Consider the following 25,101-nt stretch of genomic DNA (forward strand, 5'->3'; position numbering starts at 1 on the left):
GGAAGTCACTTAACGCCACAGCCAAAAAAACTCAAGGAAAAGGGGAGAGGTAAGCACTAGATACCTGACGACGTCAACAGCCCCCGCCCGCACTTTGGGGTCGCTGCCCATGATGGAGACGCTGGCGGCAAACGAGCCGTCGATGCTGAACACCACAAACTCTGTGCCGCGAGGGATCACCGTCAGGTAGCTGTCTGCACACGTATGGTCGCCCCTGAGGAGACCACACAGGAACAAAAGCTGACATTAACGACAACGCCACTTATTGTATTTGTCAACAAAAGTTCAAACATTTTTTTTGGAACTCATAGCACTTTCTAAGCCTTGTGTGACATCATCCTTACATGCTAGGGGTGTAACGGTACGTGTATTTGTATCGAACCGTTTCGGTTCGGTTCGGAGGTGTACCGAACGAGTTTCCACACGGACATATTAAGTAGCGTAACGCACGTTGTGTAAACAATGCACACCGAGGCACAACACACGGCATGCTAGCAGCTAACGGGCTACGATAGACTGACCATACGTCCTCTTTTCACCGGACATGTCCTCTTTTGCGGAGCTGTCAGGGCGGAGTTTCTTAAATGCCTCAAATGTCCGGCATTTTGAGTTAGGGTTGCGTGTATTTTCAATGTACGTTCAGGGTTAAGAAGGGGTTAAAAACAAAACAAAATCTGCGCGCAGCAGCATTGGTGAGGGAGGGGCAGAGACAGAGAGAGAGAGAGAGAGTTATGCTAAACTGCTTTTTATCCATAGATTTATCACATTTAATTTTTTATTATCTATAGCAGGGGTGTCAAAAGTGTGCCCCGGAGGCCATTTGCGGCCCACAGCTAATGTTTTAAAGGCCCACGGCACATTCTAAAAATACTATTAAAATAAACAAAAACATAACAAAAGTGAAATAAAAAAGCTTAAAGGTTAAATGTAATTTAGAAAAAGTTGCAATGTTGACTAATAAAACAAAGCTGTTTTTTTTTTCTTTAAAACTGTCATTGCTCAAAACATAATATTGAATCAAAATCAATGTTATTATGAATTATTGACCTATCCAAGGTTCCCATTACTTCACATCAAATATTACACTAAGAAAAATATTTTTGGTGGAAGATTTTGCAAATTTGGTAAATAAATAACCCAAAAATGTATATTTTGTTGTTTTCTTACTGTACCGAAAATGAACCGAACTGTAACCTCTAAACCGAGGTATGTACCGAACCGAAATTTTTGTGTACCGTTACACCCCTAGTCAACACAGTAGCTGTATCGGTCACATGTTTTCTTTTCTTAAAGTGACACACATGTTGAGGGACACAGTATCACTCCCCGTGTTTTATAGTGTGCCGATGCTTCAGTATCATTGAGCCATCACTAAAATACAAGATATGGAACTGGAGATGTCCGATAATATCGGACTGCCGATATTATCGGCCGATAAATGCTTTAAAATGTGATATCGGAAATTATCGGTATCGGTTTAAAAAAGTAAAATGTATGACTTTTTAAAACGCCGCTGTGTACACGGACGTAGGGAGAAGTACAGAGCGCCAAAAAACCTTCAACTGTAACAACACTGTTCGTGTTGTTACACCCTCCGACAACACACCGACGAGGCATGATGTCTCCAAGGTACGGAAAACAGTCGAAAAAACGGAAAATAACAGAGCTGATTTGACTCGGTGTTTGTAATGTGTTTGAGAAAATGGCGGATTGCTTCCCGATGTGAGAGCGAATAATAGAAAGGCGTTAAATTCGCCAAAATTCACCCATTTAGAGTTCGGAAATCGGTTAAAAAAATATGGTCTTTTTTCTGCAACATCAAGGTATATATTGACGCTTACATAGGTCTGGTGATAATATTCCCCTTTAAAGGCACTGCCTTTGCGTGCCGGCCCAATCACATAATATCTACGGCTTTTCATACACACACAAGTGAATGCCTATCATACTTGGTCAACAGCCATACAGGTCACACTGAGGGTGGCCGTATAAACAACTTTAACACTGTTGCAAATATGCGCCACACTGTGAACCCACACCAAACAAGAATGACAAACACATTTCGGGAGAACATCTACACCGTAACACAACATAAACACAACAGAACAAATACCCAGAACCCCTTGCAGCACTAACTCTTCCGGGACGCTACAATATACACCCCCCCACCTTAACCCCGCCCCCCTCATGCTCTCTCAGCTCTCAGGGAGAGCCTGTCCCAAATTCCAAGCTGCTGTTTTGAGGCATGTTAAAACAAATAATGCACTTTGTGACTTCAATAATAAATATGGCAGTGCCATGTTGCCATTTTTTTCCATAACTTGAGTTGATTTATTTTGGGAAAACCTTGTTACATTGTTAATGCATCCAGCGGGGCATCGCAACAAAATTAGGCATAATAATGTGTTAATTCCACGACTGTATATATCGGTATTGGTTGATATCGGAATCGGTAATTAAGAGTTGGACAATATCGGAGTATCTGCAAAAAAAAGCCATTATCGAACATCTCTATATGGAACCTATAAGCGCGATTGCAACCTTCCAAGTACAATTTCTTTGATAGTACCCACTAGGGGCGTCACTAGCGTTTAAGGACAGGGGGGGGCTTAGCCCCCAGGAGAGCGAACGTAGCGCTCGAGCACAAAACTTCACAAACGGCTAACTAAGACTTAGAAATGATTCATTGTTATTATTATTATTTAAAAAATGCACGGGACAAAATGAAATGCTCCCCCGGACGATGGCTTTTAACCATTTTTTCTCTTTTTCTTTTTATGTATTTATTCATTTTACATTTTTCAGAGGGAGGAATAACCAAGACATTTAATATAATTAAATGTCTTGGTTATTCCTCCCTCTGAAAATCCTATGAAATGTTTAACAAGCCATCCTATAATAATACAACAGCTATTAATGTAACAATACAATAAAACAAATCTATTTCATTATGTTTTTTTCATTATTTAACATTAGGCTAATGTATATTACTTTATATGGATTCTACAAGAGTGATGTGGGCGTTTTCTATATGAACAAGTCCAAGGACCGCAGGCAAGGTCGCAGAGAAAATGCGGACTGGATTTTGAGTGATGTGGGCATTTTCTATATGAACAAGTGGAATGGATTGGATACCGACACACTAAAGGGGCTCTCTACCTTAAAGTACCAATGACTGTCACACACACACACACTAGGTCTGGTGAAATGTGTCCTCTGCATTTGACCCATCCCCTTGTTCACCCCCTGGGAGGTGAGGGGAGCAGTGGGCAGCAGCGGTGCCGCGCCCTGGAATCATTTTTGGTGATTTACGCTATTAAGTGAGGGGAAACTGAGTGAATAATGACAGTTTATATGATTATTTATTTAAACTCATATTATATACTTTATAATGAATATGTCGGCATGTATTTGTAAAAAAAAAAAATTATATATAACACCAAATTATTTAGGGGGGCTTAAGAATATTTTAGGGGGGCTTGAGCCTCCCTAAAATAGGCCTAACAACGCCAATGGTAGCCACAAGTCACAATGTACCTGACGACCATTTTGACGGGGTAGACGCCCACGCCCAGACGTTTGTCCTCGGGAAGGTTAAAAGTCACGCGGCCGCTGCTGTTGGTCAGCTCCGTGTTGAAGCACACCCATTCTCCCGACGGCGGCTGAGTCATGATGTACAGGTCAACCTGGGTGAGGACGCGGAACACATCACACATTTATCAGTGTGTGTGTGTGTGTAGTGTTGCTATGGAGACAAGAGATCACCTTCTCTCCGGTCAGGGTGACCATGTCCAGTGGGCCGTACATGAAGCGGCCGGTCACCGTCTGCGGCTTGTCTTCTGTGAACACGGCGTCGTTCACACGGTGGTTGGCCGTCACGTTCTGTCCGACAAAAACACTCGCATTAGAGTAAAAAAAAAAAAAAAAACTATGTCATGAAATTATCTGAAAAATCTTAGCATTTCTTCAGCATCCAATAAAATTGATCTTGATGTAATGCTGGGACCACATTTTCCTGGTATCTGGGGTTTGCTATTGTATGATTTGCTGTTATAAATGACCAATTATTACAATTATAATAATAATAGATTTTATTTGTAAAAAGCACTTTACATTGAGTAACAACCTCAAAGTGCTACAGTGTATTAAAAAAATAAAAATATAATAAAGAATAAATAAAAATAAAAACTAGAACAGCCAAATAACTAAAACTAGAATGCATATATCTAAAAAAAAAAAAAGGCTTTTTAAGCCTTTTTTTAAAAAGCATCCACAGTCTGTGGTGCCCTCAGGTGGTCAGGGAGAGCGTTCCAGACAGTCCTTCTTTTTTTTATTCCTACTTTAGATGCCATCCAACCGTTTCAGAACCTATGCTTACCCTAATCTTTACGTGAGTCCTCTTGCGGAGCCACTTCTCCCGAGGTTTGGAGGGCGTAAACTCAGACACTTCTTTCCCATCAAGTTCCAGGATGCTGGAGTTGTCGTGTCTCATGACCTGTGATGGATATTTTAGATCATCATCATCATCAACATCACTCCTCCACCTTAAGAAATGATTGACCGACTCTTGTGTAAGTCTGGGGCCCAATACACGTGATCCTCAACTGACATGATCGTTCAGTTCAAGTCTGAAATAACGCCAGGAAAAAAAAACATTCCATTGAGTTTTTGATTGCAACATTGTTAGAACAGGATAGAAAATAAAGTATACACAATTTCTCATAAATAAATGTAAGTAAAATGTAAATGTATTATACTTGTATAGCGCTTTTCTACCTTTTTTTTTAAAGGGGAACATTATCACCAGACCTATGTAAGCGTCAATATATACCTTGATGTTGCAGAAAAAAGACCATATATTTTTTTAACCGATTTCCGAACTCTAAATGGGTGAATTTTGGCGAATTAAACGCCTTTCTAATATTCGCTCTCGGAGCGATGACGTCACAACGTGACGTCACATCGGGAAGCAATCCGCCATTTTCTCAAACACCGAGTCAAATCAGCTCTGTTATTTTCCGTTTTTTCGACTGTTTTCCGTACCTTGGAGACATCATGCCTCGTCGGTGTGTTGTCGGAGGGTGTAACAACACGAACAGGGACGGATTCAAGTTGCACCAGTGGCCCAAAGATGCGAAAGTGGCAAGAAATTGGACGTTTGTTCCGCACACTTTACCGACGAAAGCTATGCTACGACAGAGATGGCAAGAATGTGTGGATATCCTGCGACACTCAAAGCAGATGCATTTCCAACGATAAAGTCAAAGAAATCTGCCGCCAGACCCCCATTGAATCTGCCGGAGTGTGTGAGTAATTCAGGGACAAAGGACCTCTGTAGCACGGCAAGCAATGGCGGCAGTTTGTTCCCGCAGACGAGCGAGCTAAACCCCCTGGATGTCTTGGCTCACACCGTCCCTTATGCCACCGAAGATGATCAAGAGAAGAATATCGACCCTAGCTTCCCTGGCCTGCTGACATGAGGGTATGTCTACAGAATATATTAATTGATGAAAACTGGGCTGTCTGCACTCTCAAAGTGCATGTTGTTGCCAAATGTATTTCATTTGCTGTAAACCTAGTTCATAGTTGTTAGTTTCCTTTAATGCCAAACAAACACATACCAATCGTTGGTTAGAAGGCGATCGCCGAATTCGTCCTCGCTTTCTCCCGTGTCGCTGGCTGTCGTGTCGTTTTCGTCGGTTTCGCTTGCATACGGTTCAAACCGATATGGCTCAATAGCTTCAGTTTCTTCTTCAATTTCGTTTTCGCTACCTGCCTCCACACTACAACCATCCGTTTCAATACATGCGTAATCTGTTGAATCGCTTAAGTCGCTGAAATCCGAGTCTGAATCCGAGCTAATGTCGCTATAGCTTGCTGTTCTATGCGCCATGTTTGTTTGTGTTGGCTTCACTATGTGACATCACAGGAAAATGGACGGGTGTATATAACGATGGTTAAAATCCACTGGCCACTGGTGCAACTTGAATCCGTCCCTGTTCGTGTTGTTACACCCTCCGACAACACACCGACGAAAGTGAGAAAATGGCGGATTGCTTCACGATGTGACGTCACGAGAGCGAATAATAGAAAGGCGTTTAATTTGCCAAAATTCACCCATTTAGAGTTGGGAAATTGGTTAAAAAAAAAAAAGGTCTTTTTTCTGCAACATCAAGGTATATATTGACGCTTACATAGGTCTGGTGATAATGTTCCCCTTTAAAGTGTCTCCACAAACGTTACAATAATTTAACAGTGTTGACAAACATTCTTTTATCTGTTGTGGCCGCCTTTCGTCACCTGTTACTCACAGTTGCATTGCAAAATCATACAAAACCAACGATTTGTTTATTTTGTTTAGAGTGGGATTTGATTTTTTGCGCGGCATAGATTTGCTGTGCGCACCTTAGAGGGAACGTTGCTCAGGAGCGACTTATGCGTGAAATTATTAACACATTAGCGTAAAATATCAAATAATATTATTTATCTCATTCACGTAAGAGACTAGACGTATAAGATTTCATGGGATTTAGCGATTAGGAGTGACAGATTGTTTGGTAAACGTATAGCATGTTCTATGTCAGGGGTGCTCATTACGTCGATCGCGAGCTACCGGTCGATCTCGGAGGGTGTGTCAGTCGATCACCAGCCAGGCATTAAAAAATTAGTCCTAAAAATGAGCGATCATAAATCTTCACTATGACGTCACTTTCGTCACTTGATTGACATTCACGGCACCCGAGGGTCTTCTGAGATGACGCTGGCTGCTGCCAACTCATTAAAATTACCGACTGGAAGGCGAGAAACACTTTATTTCAACAGACTCTGGCGCCGTGCCTGTCGTCAAAACTCCAAAGACCGACTGCACAGTTGCACAATAAAAGCTCTGCTTCATCCTGCCTGCGCTAACAAAATAAGAGTCTCAGAAAGCTGGCGTGCACAAGCTAGCAAGCTACGGAGTTTGCCGACAATGTATTTCTTGTAAAGTGTATACAAAGGAGTACGGAAGCTGGACAAATAAGATGCCAAAAACCAACCACCTTCATGTGGTATTGGACAGAAAGGAGGACTTTTTTTCTCCTCCATTCGAAAATGCAGACGTTATCAGCACCACTGTCTGATTCCTATCAATGCAAGTCATCAGAATCAGGTAATACACCAACTTATATTCTTGTCTTCATGAAAGAAAGGAATCTATATGTGTTAAACATGCTTGTATTATCTTTAAACACTTTTAACTTATTAACAATATTAACTATATAAATGATAAATGGGTTGTACTTTTATAGCGCTTTTCTACCTTCAAGGTACTCAAAGCGCTTTGACACTACTTCCACATTTACCCATTCACACACACATTCACACACTGATGGAGGGAGCTGCCATGCAAGGCGCTAACCAGCACCCATCAGGAGCAAGGGTGAAGTGTCTTGCTCAGGACACAACGGACATGACGAGGTTGGTACTAGGTGGGGATTGAACCAGGGACCCTCGGGTTGCGCACGGCCACTCTTCCACTACGCCACGCCGTCCCTACATGCTTGTATTATCTTTAAACACCTTTAAGTTGTTAACAATATTAACTATATGTGTTAAACATGCTTGTATTATCATTAAACACCTTTAACTTGTTAACAATATTAACTACATGCGTTAAACATGTTTGTATTATCATTAAACACCTTTAACTTGTTAACAAAAACATATATTTCATAAATAAGTAAATATAAATTATATATATGAATGAGGTAGATCCCCACGACGTGATCAATTGAAAAGTAGCTCGCCTGCAGAAAAAGTGTGAGCACCCCTGTTCTATATGTTATAGTTATTTGAATGACTCTTACCATAATATGTTATGTTAACATACCAGGCACGTTCTCAGTTGGTTATTTATGCCTCACTGTGTGGGCATTAAGGGCGCCGCCCTCAACTGGTTCCGGTCGTACCTAACCGACAGGAGTTTTTGTGTAAAAGTAGACAGTTTTATGTCTTCCACAGCTCCTTTACCACATGGGGTCCCCCAGGGCTCAATCCTTGCCCCAATTTTATTTGCGCTTTACCTTCTCCCCCTTGGTTCTATTTTTAGGAAGTACAGTATTGCATTTCATTTTTATGCCGATGATTGCCAGATTTATTTTCCCATGGCACAAAATAACACGGTTCAACATCTTATTGACTGCCTGCACGACATCAAAGTCTGGCTTTCAGCTAACTTCCTGAGCCTAAATGAAGACAAAACAGAAGCTATGTTGTTCGGTCCAAGTCGCTCTCCCTCCCCCAACGTTGACCTCAGCACTCTGACCCCGTATTTCAGCGACTGTGTCACAAACCTGGGGGTAAAGTTCGACTCAGATTTTAAATTCGAAAAACAAATCTGCAGCGTCGTTCAAAAAAGCTTTTATCAATCACGCCAAATAGCGAAAGTGAAACCGCTTCTATCAGGACATGATCTTGAGAAATTAATCCACGCCTTTATCTCGACTCGTCTTGACTACTGCAATGCCCTGTATGTAGGCATTAGCCAGGCCTCCCTCGCCCGCCTGCAGCTCGTGCAGAACTCTGCTGCTCGTCTGCTAACACAGACCCGCAGACGTGAGCACATCACCCCTATTTTAGCGTCCCTTCACTGGCTCCCTGTGCGTTACCAAATACATTTTAAACTCCTTTTATTTGTTTTTAAATGTCTAAACAACCTCGCGCCAACCTATCTCTCCGACCTCCTTCAGCCTTACTGCCCCACCCGATCCTTAAGATCATCCGATCAGCTGCTGTTGACGGTCCCTGACACAAGGCTGAAGCTTAGAGGTGACAGAGCTTTCGCCGCTGCTGCTCCCAAGCTCTGGAACGACCTACCTCTGAGTGTTAGACAAGCCTCCTCTCTTCCTGTTTTTAAATCTCTCTTAAAAACATACTTTTATTCCATGGCTTTTAACACTGAGTGATATCCATCCTGCAATGGCGCCCCATAATACACCTGCTGTGAACCTGTTTTTATGTTTTATTTATTCTATTTTTTTAATTTATTTTTATCGTGTTGTTTGTGTTGTGTTGTGTTTGCTCGGTACTCGTATTATCTTTTAACCTGCCCATTGTACAGCACTTTGGCTACCCCTGTGGTAAATTTTAAATATGCTTTATAAATAAAGTTGATTTGATTTGATTTGATTCATATAACGTACACTTATTCAGCCTGTTGTTCACTATTCTTTATTTATTTGAAATTGCCTTTCAAATGTCTATTCTTGGTGTTGGCTTTTATCAAATACATTTCCCCAAAAAATGCGACTTATACTCCAGTGCGACTTATATATGTTTTTTTTCCTTCTTTATTATGCATTTTCGGCCGGTGCGACTTATACTCCAGAGCGACTTATAGTCCGAAAAATACGGTACCGCTCTTTTTTTTTTCTTTCTTGTTTTTGAACACTGACTTTTTGCAGTGTATCTCAAGCAAATAGCGCCGGGTCAAAAACGTGAATCACCTGTCTCAAGAGAAAGGACACCACGTCGGTGGACTCCCAGTAGGACGCGTGGAAGAGGTGAGGCAACGCCACGGTGGGGAAGGCGGTCAGAGCATCTGGGCAGTAGAGGGCAAAGTCCATCCGCTTGGTGCCCCACCAACGTGCTGCAACTGTGATGGGAATGCAGTGAGTGGGCTTGCACAACAGGTGACGCTTTAACTTTTGCTGCACAGGAATGAAGAAGTGAAAAAAATGAAGCTCAATTGTCACCAATCCCAGCAGTTGTTCCTCTACAGAAGGAAAGGTTTTGTGGAGATTAGACACCGAAAAACATCCAATATCAGTAGGAGGAAGGTTATTTGATTTTAGAATGGCTGTGTGAAAAGAAGGTGTCCTGGATTTGCGTGTTATTCTTTTCCAGGAACACATGAATGAAATAACATTTTGATTGGAGAGAAAAGGTTCCGTAGCCTCCTCCAGGTGCAATACCTTGATCCACCTCCGCCTGGGAGTCCAGCGATACCAGATCACATATCGCAGTGTCCAGGCCGGGTGACAAGCAGGTGTAGCCGCAGGGACTTAGACTGCCACATGTATCGGTCTCGGTCCAGTCTCGCTCGGCCGGCAGATCCACCTCGGACGATTCCTGCGAGGCCTGCTTGGCCTTTTGTTTCTTACGGGACTTGGGGGGGCTTTTCAGGAATATTTTGTTTTGAGACGACAGGGCCAGTTGGGACAAAAGGCCGGAGCTTTTGGTTCGGTTAAAAGTGTGTTTTTTGGCTACAAAAACAAAGAGAAGCATTTTAAACATCTGTGCCCTGACGTGTCCGTCTTGCATGCTGAGTGATAAAAAGATCAGTTAGAAGACATAAACCAGACCTTACAACATTTATGTGGGACAACCACATAAAAAAAACCCACAAAACTTTGTTTGGTCACCCCAGCAAAAAGAGAGAAGACAATGCTGAAAGTGCACGTTCTGCTACGACTTATTGCATGCAGCATTAAATGCATTGAACATTGAAGACAGTGGAGAAGAGTGAAAGACATGACAGGGGGCGCTCTTACATTGGACCTCTGCCTGCTCTACCTGGCTAAGCACAAGGTGTGTGTAAATATGTGTGTGTGTGTGCGGAATAGAGCTGGGCATCATAAACCAGAAATTACCACTCGACCTAAATAGTTTATGATAATCTGATTACAAACCCCGTTTCCATATGAGTTGGGAAATTGTGTTGGATGTAAATATAAACGGAATACATCCATCCATCCATCCATCCATCTTCTTCCGCTTATCCGAGGTCGGGTCGCGGGGGCAGCAGCCTAAGCAGGGAAGCCCAGACTTCCCTCTCCCCAGCCACTTCGTCCAGCTCTTCCCGGGGGATCCCGAGGCGTTCCCAGGCCAGCCGGGAGACATAGTCTTCCCAGCGTGTCCTGGGTCTTCCCCGTGGCCTCCTACCGGTCGGACGTGCCCTAAACACCTCCCGAGGGAGGCGATCGGGTGGCATCCTGACCAGATGCCCGAACCACCTCATCTGGCTCCTCTCGATGTGGAGGAGCAGCGGCTTTACTTTGAGCTCACCCCGGATGACAGAGCTTCTCACCCTATCTCTAAGGGAGAGCCCCGCCACCCGGCGGAGGAAACTCATTTCGGCCGCTTGTACCCGTGATCTTGTCCTTTCGGTCATAACCCAAAGCTCATGACCATAGGTGAGGATGGGAACGTAGATCGACCGGTAAATTGAGAGCTTTGCCTTCCGGCTCAGCTCCTTCTTCACCACAACGGATCGATACAGCGTCCGCATTACTGAAGATGCCGCACCGATCCGCCTGTCGATCTCACGATCCACTCTTCCCTCACTCGTGAACAAGACTCCGAGGTACTTGAACTCCTCCACTTGGGTCAGGGTCTCCTCCCCAACCCGAAGATGGCATTCCACCCTTTTCCGGGCGAGAACCATGGACTCGGACTTGGAGGTGCTGATTCTCATCCCAGTCGCTTCACACTCGGCTGCGAACCGATCCAGCGAGAGCTGAAGATCCTGGCCAGATGAAACCATCAGGACCACATCATCTGCAAAAAGCAGAGACCTAATCCTGCAGCCACCAAACCAGATCCCCTCAACGCCTTGACTGCGCCTACAAATTCTGTCCATAAAAGTTATGAACAGAATCGGTGACAAAGGGCAGCCTTGGCGGAGTCCAACCCTCACTGGAAACGTGTCCGACTTACTGCCGGCAATGCGGACCAAGCTCTGACACTGATCATACAGGGAGCGGACCGCCAAAATCAGACAGTCCGATACCCCATACTCTCTGAGCACTCCCCACAGGACTTCCCGAGGGACACGGTCGAATGCCTTCTCCAAGTCCACAAAGCACATGTAGACTGGTTGGGCAAACTCCCATGCACCCTCAAGGACCCTGCCGAGAGTATAGAGCTGGTCCACAGTTCCACGACCAGGACGAAAACCACACTGTTCCTCCTGAATCCGAGGTTCGACTATCCGGCGTAGCCTCCTCTCCAGTACACCTGAATAGAGCCAGGCCCGGAGGTGGGGCACGATGGCGAGCGCCTGGTGGCCGGGCCTGTCCCCATGGGGCCCGGCCGGGCACAGCCCGAAGAGGCAACGTGGGTCCCCCCTCCAATGGGCTCACCACCCATAGCAGGGGCCATAGAGGTCGGGTGCATTGTGAGCTGGGCGGCAGCCGACGGCAGGGCACTTGGCGGTCCGATCCTCGGCTACAGAAACGGAATACAATGATTTGCAAATCCTTTTCAACCCATATTCAGTTGAATGCACTACAAAGACAACATATTTGATGTTCAAACTCATAAGCTTTTATTATTTTTTTGGAAAATAATAATTAACTTAGAATTTTAATGGCTGCAACACGTGCCAAAGTAGTTGGGAAAGGGCATGTTCACCACTGTGTTACATGGCCTTTCCTTTTAACAACACTCAGTAAACGTTTGGGAACTGAGGAAACACATTTTTGAAGCTTCTCAGGTGGAATTCTTTCCCATTCTTGCTTGATGTACAGCTTAAGTCAGTGTTTTTCAACCTTTTTTGAGCCAAGGCACATTTTTTGCGTTGAAAAAATGCGGAGGCACACCACCAGCAGAAATCATTCAAAAACGAAACTCAGTTGACAGTAAAAAGTCGTTGGATATGACTTTAAAGCATAACCAAGCATGCATCATTATAGCTCTTGTCTCAAAGTAGGTGTACTGTCACCACCTGTCACATCACACCCTGACTTATTTGGACTTTTTTGCTGTTTTCCTGTGTGTAGTGTTTTAGTTCTTGTCTTGATCTCCTATTTTGGTGGCTTTTTCTCTTTTTTTGGTATTTTCCTGTAGCAGTTTTATGTCTTCTTTTGAGCGATATTTCCCACATCTACTTTGTTTTAGCAATCAAGAATATTTCAGATGTTTTTATCCTTCTTTGTGGGGACATTGTTGATTGTCATGTCATGTTCGGATGTACATTGTGGACGCCGTCTTTGCTCCACAGTAAGTCTTTGCTGTCGTCCAGCATTCTGTTTTTGTTTACTTTGCAGCCAGTTCAGTTTTAGTTTCGTTCTGCATAGCCTTCCCTAAACTTCAATGCCTTTACTTAGGGGCACTCACCTTTTGTTTATTTTTGGTTTAAGCATTAGACACTTTTTTACCTGCATGCTGCCTCCCGCTGTTCCCGACATCTACAAAGCAATTAGCTACCTGCTGCCACCTACTGATATGGAAGAGTATTACACGGTTACTCTGCCGAGCTCTAGACAGCACCGACACTCAACAACAACACATCATTTGCAGACTATAATTACTGGTTTGCAAAAAATATTTTCAACCCAAATAGGTGAAATCAGATCATCTCCCACGGCACACCAGACTGTATCTCACGGCACACTAGTGTGCCGCGGCACAGTGGTTGAAAAACACTGGCTTAAGTTGTTCAACAGTCCGGGGGTCACCGTTGTGGTATTTTAGGCTTCATAATGCGCCACACATTTTCAATGGGAGACAGGTCTGGACTACAGGCAGGCCAATCTAGTACCCGCACTCTTTTACTATGAAGCCACGTTGATGTAACACGTGGCTTGGCATTGTTTTGCTGAAATAAGCAGGGGCGTCCATGATAATGTTGCTTGGATGGCAACATATGTTTCTCCAAAACCTGTATGTACCTTTCAGCATTAATAGCGCCTTCACAGATGTGTAAGTTACCCATGTCTTGGGCACTAATACACCTCCATACCATCACAGATGCTGGCTTTTCAACTTTGCGCCTATAACAATCCGGATGGTTCTTTTCCTCTTTGGTCCGAAGGACACGACGTCCACAGTTTCCGAAAACAATTTGAAATGTGGACTCGTCAGACCACAGAACACTTTTCCACTTTGTATCAGTCTATCTTAGATGAGCTCAGGCCCAGCGAAGCCGACGGCGTTTCTGGGTGTTGTTGATAAACGGTTTTCGCCTTGCTTAGGAGCGTTTTAACTTGCACTTACAGATGTAGCGACCAACTTTAGTTACTGACATTGGGTTGAAGTGTTCCTGAGCCCATGTGGTGATATCCTTTACACACTGATGTCGCTTGTTGATGCAGTACAGCCTGAGGGATGGAAGGTCACGGGCTTAGCTGCTTACGTGCAGTGATTTCTCCAGATTCTCTGAACCCTTTGATGATATTACGGACCGTAGATGGTGAAATTCCTAAATTCCTTGCAATAGCTGGTTGAGAAAGGTTTTTCTTAAACTGTTCAACAATTTGCTCACGCATTTGTTGACAAAGTGGTGACCCTCGCCCCATCCTTGTTTGTGAATGACTGAGCATTTCATGGAATCTACTTTTATACCCAATCATGGCACCCACCTGTTCCCAATTTGCCTGTTCACCTGTGGGATGTTCCAAATAAGTGTTTGATGAGCATTCCTCAACTTTATCAGTATTTATTGCCACCTTTCCCAACTTCTTTTGGCACGTGTTGCTGGCATCAAATTCTAAAGTTAATGATTATTTGCAAAAAAAATAAAAATGTTTATCAGTTTGAACATCAAATATGTTGTCTTTGTAGCATATTCAACTGAATATGGGTTGAAAATGATTTGCAAATCATTGTATTTCGCTTATATTTACATCTAACACAATTTCCCAACTCATATGGAAACGGGGTTTGTATATCAATATTCAAGTGATTATTACATTTCCCATAACCAAGGAACTTTCACGGAATGCCCATCCCTATTGTTGAGTGTTACGGATAGAGTATCGGAAAGTGAATATGTGTGTGTGTGTGTGTGTGTGGAGGGTCGGGGTGGACTGTTTGGCATAGAGAACACTTACTGTTGGCTATGTTGCTGGCAGTGTAACTGTCTGCCATTCCTGACACCTGGCTGGCAATGCTGACCTCACTGGCTCGCCGCAGGCCCCGTGAGAAGGGGACCGTTACAGGGGATGAGGGGTACGAACTTTCCATGAAGACACCACCATGAGACTGAACAACATCCGCTATTGAGCCGAAACAAGGAGAGCCCGTTAGACAGGTGACACAGAGAAGGAAGACACTCACACATAGATGACGGTAATGAAGGGTTAGCTAACGGAGACATGAGATACTTCCAGGGACCACAGTAGTCCTAGGATAACAGTTAATAATGTAACACAATGATCACCGTATGGTCGATCATCATGGTGGTAATGTCTCCTGTTGTACAATCAGATTACCTCTGAACCTTCATCACAAGTATTTCCACAGTCCACGCATTACTAGGGATAATGTTTGATAAGAAATGATCGAGTTCGAGCCCATTATCGAGTCCTCTTATCGAACCGATTCCTTATCGATTCTCTTATCGAATCCAGATAGGTTGTTGTATATGGAAAAAAATTTGGTTGAACAAAAGCTCACTTTTATTTAATAAGAAAAAAATAAAATAAAATAAATAAATAAATATTGACTGTTACCCCCCCTAAAAAAATAAAATAAATACATATTGACTGTTGTTACTCAAAGTATATTAAGTGGGATTTTTCAGAAAAACAAATATATACAGTAACACAAAAACAACCTGTCTCTGTGATCACTATAGGTGTATAAATAATAATATAGTGTTAAAGGGGAACATTATCACAATTTCAGAAGGGTTAAAACCATTAAAAATCAGTTCCCAGTGGCTTATTATATTTTTCGAAGTTTTTTTCAAAATTTTACCCATCACGCAATATCCCTAAAAAAAAGCTTCAAAGTGCCTGATTTTAACCGTCGTTATAAACACCCGTCCATTTTCCTGTGACGTCACATAGTGAAGCCAACACAAACAAACACGGCGGAAAGAACAGCAAGCTGTAGCGACATTAGCTCGGATTCAGACTCGGATTTCAGCGGCTTAAGCGATTCAACAGATTACGCATGTATTGAAACGGATGGTTGTAGTGTGGAGGCAGGTAGCGAAAATGAAATTGAAGAAGAAACTGAAGCTATTGAGCCATATCGGTTTGAACCGTATGCAAGCGAAACCGACGAAAACGACACGACAGCCAGCGACACGGGAGAAAGCGAGGACGAATTCGGCGATCGCCTTCTAACCAACGATTGGTATGTGTTTGTTTGGCATTAAAGGAAACTAACAACTATGAACTAGGTTTACAGCATATGAAATACATTTGGCAACAACATGCACTTTGAGAGTGCAGACAGCCCAATTTTCATCAATTAATATATTCTGTAGACATACCCTCATCCGCGCTCTTTTCCTGAAAGCTGATCTGTCCAGTTTTGGAGTTGATGTCAGCAGGCTAGGTAAGCTAGGGTCGATAGGGGGTTTAGCTCGCTCGTCTGCGGGAACAAATTGCCGCCATTGCTTGCCGTGCTACCGAGGTCCTTTGTCCCTGAATTGCTCACACACTCCGGCAGATTCAATGGGGGTCTGGCGGCAGATTTCTTTGACTTTATCGTTGGAAATGCATCTGCTTTGAGTGTCGCAGGATATCCACACATTCTTGCCATCTCTGTCGTAACATAGCTTTCGTCGGTAAAGTGTGCGGAATAAACATCCAATTTCTTGCCACTTTCCCATCTTTGGGCCACTGGTGCAACTTGAATCCGTCCCTGTTCGTGTTGTTACACCCTCCGACAACACACCGACGAGGCATGATGTCTCCAAGGTACGGAAAACAGTCGAAAAAACAGAAAATAACAGAGCTGATTTGACTCGGTGTTTGAGAAAATGGCGGATTGCTTCCCGATGTGACGCCACAACGTGGCGTTATCGCTCCAAGAGCGAAGAATAGAAAGGCGTTTAATTCGCCAAAATTCACCCAAAATTCTTTTTTCTGCAACATCAAGGTATATATTGACGCTTACATAGGTCTGGTGATAATGTTCCCCTTTAAATAAAATCAGTCTCTTGGGTACAAAACTGAAAATAATACAGCTCTCCAAAAAGTGCACTTCTGCTGCTATTGGAACATACTAACTACACACACTATGACACTAAGAACACCACAGTCATCAATCAACAATTCTTCTTCCAAAAAACTATTTCGATGGCAGCCATTTTAAGTCCTCCAAAAATCTATTGAAACAGTACACAAAAATCGTTTTTCAATAAACATCTTACTATCAAATTGAACCATGTTCCACCTTAATATTGAGTTACATAAACAAGTTAAACAGTTTACTTACAGACTTATCTTTTCCTAGGCTTGTAAGAGCTAACACAACTTGTCTACTTCTCAATTGTCTCAAATGAACTGACGTCGCCAACCCGGAAGTGCCCAAACTGATGACGCGTAGTATTTTCATACCGCCTACAATCAAATGAGCATAACATTGCCGTCCCACAGTGGGACAGGATTCGTTCCCAGGGATTCGAATAAAGAACCAACTCTTTTTCTTTATATTAGTGGCCTTGATAACGGGAACCGGTTCTCAAAAAAGGGATTCGAGTCCATGGAATCGGTTCTTTTCTTATCGAACAACCGGGAGAACCGGTTTCGAACATCATCCCTACACATTACTGACTGAAAATACACACAACCACAACAGTCACAAAACTGTTAACAATACCACACTGGGAGGGATACAAACGGCACATTACACAAATGCGATGATAAGCACAGATGAGATTTGACAGGGATTTGCCTATTTGCACTGCAGTAATTGCAGTACAGTTTTTTAAAAGATAAAAAAGTATGTGTCCAAATACAAAATATGCCCTTTGAAAGATAGTAATGCTCAATTTTGATTCAAACTATCAATTCAAATAACGTTGTATCACACTTGCAGTTTTCAGTCAGAACAATGTTAGTTTGCAAACTCCTACACTGCAAAAAGTGAAATCTAAGTAAGATGAAATATCTCAAATAAGGGTGATATTTGCTTATTTTCTGTCTGATAAGATAATTCTTCTCACTAAGCAGATTTTATGTTGGAGTGTTTTACTTGTTTTAAGGGTTTTGGTCCTAAATGATCTCAGTAAGATATTACAGCTTGTTGCTGAGATTTGATGACCTATATTGAGTAAAACATGCTTGAAACTAGAATATCAACTGTTGCAAAGCTGCGTCATCAACATTTACAAGTATAAAACTACTTTTTTAAAGTAATCATTTCTTACTTCAAGCATGAAAAAAAAATCATGACTTTGACACAATTGTGTCTCATAATTAAAACGGATGACAGCCAAATGGACTTTGCTGTTTTATTTTCAATGAAACAATAGAAAATACGTACTCATATAGTAGTACACTTGTTATTAGTGAGAATATACTTATTTTAAGGTATTTTTGGGTTCATTGAGGTTAGCTAATTTTACTTGTTTTGGAAAGTCTTGACAAGCCAAATTTTCTTGTTCTATTGGCAGATAATTTTGCTTAGTTCAAATAAAATACCCCTCATTTTTTTCCCCTTGTTTTTGAACACTGACTTTTTGCAGTGCGGTTGCCTTGTTGCCTTCCATTAAGAACAATAAATTAGTTTTTAGTATAAGTTTGCTGGTTTCAAGAAATGTAATGCCGAGCGCATATCATTATGTCAAGATAATGGCACTAGCATTTACTTCATTTAAGAATATTTTTCAACATATTGAGCAAAAAGATCTCTTTTTTGTGTCTACCAAGAAAAGTGCACTTGTTATTAGTGAGAAAATACTTATTTTAAGGTATTTTTGGGTTCATTGAGGTTAGCTAATTTTACTTGTTTTGGAAAGTCTTGACAAGCCGAATTTTCTTGTTCTATTGGCAGATAATTTTGCTTAGTTCAAATAAAATACCCCTCATTTTTGTATTTTTGTTTCTTGTTTTTGAACACTGACTTTTTGCAGTGCGGTTGCCTTCCATTAAGAACAATAAATTAGTTTTTAGTATAAGTTTGCTGGTTTCAAGAAATGTAATGCCGAGCGCATATCATTATGTCACGATAATGGCACTAGCATTTACTTCATTTAAGAATATTTTTCAACATATTGAGCAAAAAGATCTTTATTTTTTTTCTACGAAGAAAAGTGCACTTGTTATTAGTGAGAATATACTTATTTTAAGGTATTTTTGGGTTCATTGAGGTTAGCTAATTTTACTTGTTTTGGAAAGTTTTGACAAGCCAAATTTTCTTGTTCTATTGGCAGATAATTTTGCTTAGTTCAAATTAAATACCCCTCATTTTTGTATTTTTTTTTCTTGTTTTTGAACACTGACTTTTTGCAGTGCAGCGCTTGTTACTCTCGGGGTCTCCTAGCCGCTCAGGCAAATCATATGGTCTAAAAATGCATTTTTCCATGGATAACATGACATCATCGCGCTAAGTGCGTGCTCTTTCAGTCAATTAGTGCACATATATACAGCCCGGCCCCCGGCCAAAAAATTTTTTATTGTAATTTTGAGGAATTTATCTGAATGTGCATGAACTATTTCTGTTCAAAATGGTTTAAAATGTTTGAATATTAACTGTCAGTTTACTGTACTGTGCCAACTGTACTACTATATGAGTACGTATTTTCTATTGTTTCATTGAAAATAAAACAGCAAAGTCCATTTGGCTGTCATCTGTTTTAATTATGAGACACAATTGTGTCAAAGTCATGATTTTTTTTTCCATGCTTGAAATAAGAAATGAAAATATGATTTTATTCAATGACTTTGGGATTCATTTTATTCCTATTACAGTACTGACCCGAATATAAGACCGCCCTATTCTCTTTTACGGAAATCCACAATAACTGGTCCAGACCCAGTTCTTTTCAATACTAAATATTAGGGGTGTAACGGTACGTGTATTTGTATTGAACCGTTTCGGTACGGGGGTGTACACTGCAAAAAGTCAGCGTTCAAAAACAAGACAAAAAAAAATACAAAAATGAGGGGTATTTTATTTGAACTAAGCAAAATTATCTGCCAATAGAACAAGAAAATTTGGCTTGTCAAGACTTTCCAAAACAAGTAAAATTAGCTAACCTCAATGAACCCTTAAAATAAGTATATTCTCACTAATAACAAGTGCACTTTTCTTGGTAGAAAAACAAACAAACAAAAAAAAAAGATATTTTTGCTCAATATGTTGAAAAATATTCTTAAATGAAGTAAATGCTAGTGCCATTATCTTGACATAATGATATGCGCTTGGCATGATTTTTTTTTTCATCCTTGAAGTAAGAAATGATTACTTTAAAAAAGTAGTTTTATACTTGTGAGTGTTGATGACACAGCTTTGCAACAGTTGATATTCTAGTTTCAAGCATGTTTTACTCAATATAGGTCATCAAATCTCAGCAACAAGCTCTAATATCTTACTGAGATCATTTAGGACCAACACACTTAAAACAAGTAAAACACTCTAACATAAAATCTGCTTAGTGAGAAGAATTATCTTATTAGACAGAAAATAAGCAAATTCCGGGCGCGGCCACCGCTGCTGCCCACTGCTCCCCACTGCTCCCCTCACCTCCCAGGGGGTGATCAAGGGTGATGGGTTAAATGCAGAGAATAATTTCGCCACACCTAGTGTGTGTGTGACAATCATTGGTACTTTAACTTTTAACTTTAACTTATTTGAGATATTTAATCTTACTTAGATTTCAGTTTTTGCAGTTTTTGAACTTAGGTGTCAACCACAGTATTAATATCATCACATTCCTATATTTGACGGAAGTGGACAGAATGAATGAGATGAGCGGACATGAAGGCGGTAAGCGAGCGGGGATGAGGGAGGGATACAGGTGACGGGAGAGGCTACACACACTCCAGAGTGGTGGGTGTGACTTTGAGGCCGCCCTCCTGCCAGTTTAGCACCGGCACAGGGATGCACGTCTCACTGATGGTCTCCTGACAGCGAAGCGACAGAGGAGGCCCGCTATCAAGTAGCAGCTGAGCGTTGCTCTGGACTGTCTCCACTACAGAGGGAGGTCAGAGGAGGACAAGGAAGACACAAAAACATATGAAGCAAGAACATGAGACAGAAAGGCAAGTCGAGCTCTTAGTGGAGCACTTGTCTTTGGGAACTGCATCGGCTTACATATTGGCAGGTTTTATAACATTATATTGTCCTTCATGCTTAAACCTGACACCTTTTAAATTAAATGAAGTACTGTGGAACTCAATAACTGCTTGTTAAGTGTTGTTTGGTATTTAGGTTTACCTAATAATGGAGGTGACCGAGCATAACATTTTTTTTTACATTTGTAGTATATAACAACTGTGCTAAAGTGTTACTACATAAGACATTACCTGTGAGGTCCCCAATTATGTAAAAGTGACTCTTAATGACATTATAACATTAAGAGCATGTTTAAAATGGGAGAAAAAGTGATGATCTCTCTCGACATGGACTAGGGACTGGACTCTTACTATTATGTTAGATCCACTATGGACTGCACTCTCACTATTATGTTAGATCCACTATGGACTGGACTCTTACTATTATGTTAGATCCACTATGGACTGGACTCTCACTATTATGTTAGATCCACTATGGACTGGACTCTCACTATTATGTTAGATCCACTATGGACTGGACTCTCACTATTATGTTAGATCCACTATGGACTGGACTCTCACTAGTATGTTAGATCCACTATGGACTGGACTCTCACACTATTATGTTAGATCCACTATGGACTGGACTCTCACTAGTATGTTAGATCCACTATGGACTGGACTCTCACACTATTATGTTAGATCCACTATGGACTGGACTCTTACTATTATGTTAGATCCACTATGTACTGGACTTTCACAATATTATGCTAGACCCACTATGGTCTGGACTCTCACACTATTATGTTAGATCCACTATGGACTGGACTCTCACACTATTATGTTAGATCCACTATGGACGGGACTCTCACTAGTATGTTAGATCCACTATGGACTGGACTCTCACTAGTATGTTAGATCGACTATGGACTGGACTCTCACTATTATGTTGGATCCACTATGGACTGGACTCTCACTATTATGTTAGATCCACTATGGACCGGACTCTCACTATTATGTTAGATCCACTATGGACTGGACTCTCACAATATTATGCTAGATCCACTATGGACTGGACTCTCACAATATTATGCTAGATCCACTATGGACTGGACTCTCACTATTATGCTAGATCCACTATGGACTGAACTCTCACTATTATGTTGGATCCACTATGGACTGGACTCTCACTATTATGCTAGATCCACTATGGACTGAACTCTCACTATTATGTTGGATCCACTATGGACTGGACTCTCACTATTATGTTAGATCCACTATGGACTGGACTCTCACTATTATGTTAGATCCACTATGGACTGTACTCTCATTATTATGTTAGATCCACTATGGACTGGACTCTCACTATTATGTTAGATCCACTATGGACTGGACTCTCACTATTATGTTAGATCCACTATGGACTGTACTCTCATTATTATGTTAGATCCACTATGGACTGGACTCTCACTATTATGCTGGATCCACTATGGACTGAACTCTCACTATTATGTTAGATCCACTATGGACTGGACTCTCACTATTATGTTAGATCCACTATGGACTGGACTCTCACTAGTATGTTAGATCCACTATGGACTGGACTCTCACTATTATGTTAGATCCACTATGGACTGGACTCTCACTATTATGTTAGATCCACTATGGACTGGACTCTCACTATTATGTTAGATCCACTATGGACTGGACTCTCACTAGTATGTTAGATCCACTATGGACTGGACTCTCACTAGTATGTTAGATCCACTATGGACTGGACTCTCACTATTATGTTAGATCCACTATGGACTGGACTCACACTATTATGTTAGATTCACTATGGACTGGACTCTCACTATTATGTTAGAACCACTATGGACTGGACTATCACTATTACCGGTATGTTAGATCCACTATGGACTGGACTCTCACTATTATGTTAGATCCACTATGGACTGGACTCTCACTATTATGTTAGAACCACTATGGACTGGACTATCACTATTATGTTAGATCCACTATGGACTGGACTCTCACTATTATGTTAGATCCACTATGGACTGGACTCTCACTATTATGTTAGATCCACTATGGACTGGACTCTCACTATTATGTTAGATCCACTATGGACTGGACTCACACTATTATGTTAGATTCACTATGGACTGGACTCTCACTATTATGTTAGAACCACTATGGACTGGACTATCACTATTACCGGTATGTTAGATCCACTATGGACTGGACTCTCACTATTATGTTAGATCCACTATGGACTGGACTCTCACTATTATGTTAGAACCACTATGGACTGGACTATCACTATTATGTTAGATCCACTATGGACTGGACTCTCACTATTATGTTAGATCCACTATGGACTGGACTCTCACTATTATGTTAGATCCACTATGGACTGGACTCTCACTATTATGTTAGATCCACTATGGACTGGACTCACACTATTATGTTAGATTCACTATGGACTGGACTCTCACTATTATGTTAGAACCACTATGGACTGGACTATCACTATTACCGGTATGTTAGATCCACTATGGACTGGACTCTCACTATTATGTTAGATCCACTATGGACTGGACTCTCACTATTATGTTAGAACCACTATGGACTGGACTATCACTATTATGTTAGATCCACTATGGACTGGACTCTCACTATTATGTTAGATCCACTATGGACTGGACTCTCACTATTATGTTAGATCCACTATGGACTGGACTCTCACAATTGAGCTGTGTTGAAGCAGCAAAAAAGGACATTATGTTAAATGAAGAGTTTCTGTCTCTGATAGTTGATATAATAATGTAACTGCATCATTAAGCCTACATGAACTCCATGGTGTTCAGGGATGAATAGTCTCTCCTATTGCTATTGTACTATTTTGTCAGCTATAGTTACATTAATCATTAGTAATGCAGCAGCCTAGTTTTGAATGGCGGGGTCCCTGCTATCACATGTTGATAAAAATATAAAATGTACATAATAAAAATCAACTACAGGCTTCCCAAATGCTGTAATAAATTAAGCATGATGAGTTGACTTGAAACTGTTTAATGTTGCACTTTTTATATGTAGAAGAAAAGTTTTGTCATTTTATTTAATCTGAGCAACAACTTGAGGCAGTTTTATGTTGATTAACGTGGGCAGAATTATTATAGTGTTGCCAATGTTAAAAGGATAAAGCCATTGTTTAGAAATTTGGTAAATAAATAACCAAAAAAATGTATATTTTGTTGTTTTCTTACTGTACCGAAAAGGAAACGAACTGTGACCTCTAAACCGAGGTACGTACCGAACCAAAAATTTTTGTGTACCGTTACACCCCTACATCGGGCGGATGAAATTAAAAAAAATTCGATTTTATCCGCGGGTCGGGTCGGGCGGTTGAAATAAAAAAAAATTAGATTTTAAATAGATTCAGGCGGGTGGCAGTTAAACCAATTCGGAAATATATATACATAGTTAAATGTTGTTACCCACATACGAAATACGAGCAGGCACCTGCTGCATATGCCACAACAGAAGAAGAAAAAAAAAAGAGATGGACACTTTTACGGAGCGGAGAAGGGACGCCTCGCCGGGGTCCGGGACCGAGGCCCCTTCCCCCGAGAGGGCCCCACCGGGAGCCGTAGCTGAGGCGATCCGCGAGAAGGGCCCGACGCACGTCCAGGGTCACCACCGCGCCCACCGCACCGACACCCCGCCTCGTCCGCCTTCGCCGCGGCCGGCGTCACGCGCAGCAGGTAAGCAGCTTACCTGCCCGCCACCCCCGTGGCCGGGGGCTTGTAACAGGGGTCACTCCGCGCGCTCCGCCCGCGCAGCTTACCTGCCCGCCACCCCTGTTGCCGGGGGCGCGTAACAGGGGTCACTCCGCGCGCAGTGCGCTCACGAAAGGGGTGGGGCTCACCCTGGTTGATATAGACAGCAGGACGGTGGCCATGGAAGTCGGAACCCGCTAAGGAGTGTGTAACAACCCACCTGCCGAATCAACTAGCCCTGAAAATGGATGGCGCTGGAGCGTCGGGCCCATACCCGGCCGTCGCCGGCAGCGAGACGCGCTTGGAGGTGCGCTCAGCGCGGCTCCCATATGATTGCGCACTGGTGTGCGTCTGGGCCGTGACAGCGTGGCACGCGAATGTCT

The 25,101-nt window shown here is 42.0% G+C and overlaps 1 protein-coding gene across 6 annotated transcripts in view; it reads right to left on the reverse strand.

The window, feature by feature from the left end:
* The window catches only part of LOC133578435 (membrane-associated phosphatidylinositol transfer protein 2-like), a 187,777-nt gene that overhangs the window by 8,089 nt on the left and 154,587 nt on the right, over positions 1–25,101 (reverse strand). For 2 of the 6 annotated variants that reach the window (XM_061932881.2, XM_061932886.2), the window contains 8 exons: positions 20,702–20,854; positions 14,814–14,978; positions 9,954–10,244; positions 9,486–9,634; positions 4,379–4,495; positions 3,766–3,882; positions 3,538–3,686; positions 65–214 (listed from right to left, as the gene is read on the reverse strand). In XM_061932881.2, coding sequence (XP_061788865.1) covers positions 65–214; positions 3,538–3,686; positions 3,766–3,882; positions 4,379–4,495; positions 9,486–9,634; positions 9,954–10,244; positions 14,814–14,978; positions 20,702–20,854 — 1,291 coding nt within the window. The remainder of the gene's footprint in view (positions 1–64; positions 215–3,537; positions 3,687–3,765; positions 3,883–4,378; positions 4,496–9,485; positions 9,635–9,953; positions 10,245–14,813; positions 14,979–20,701; positions 20,855–25,101) is intronic. The other 4 variants (XM_061932887.2, XM_061932888.2, XM_061932894.2 and 1 more) reach the window with 4 other exon arrangements.

The sequence above is a fragment of the Nerophis lumbriciformis genome, linkage group LG03, assembly GCF_033978685.3.
Source record: "Nerophis lumbriciformis linkage group LG03, RoL_Nlum_v2.1, whole genome shotgun sequence".
NCBI lineage: Eukaryota > Metazoa > Chordata > Actinopteri > Syngnathiformes > Syngnathidae > Nerophis > Nerophis lumbriciformis.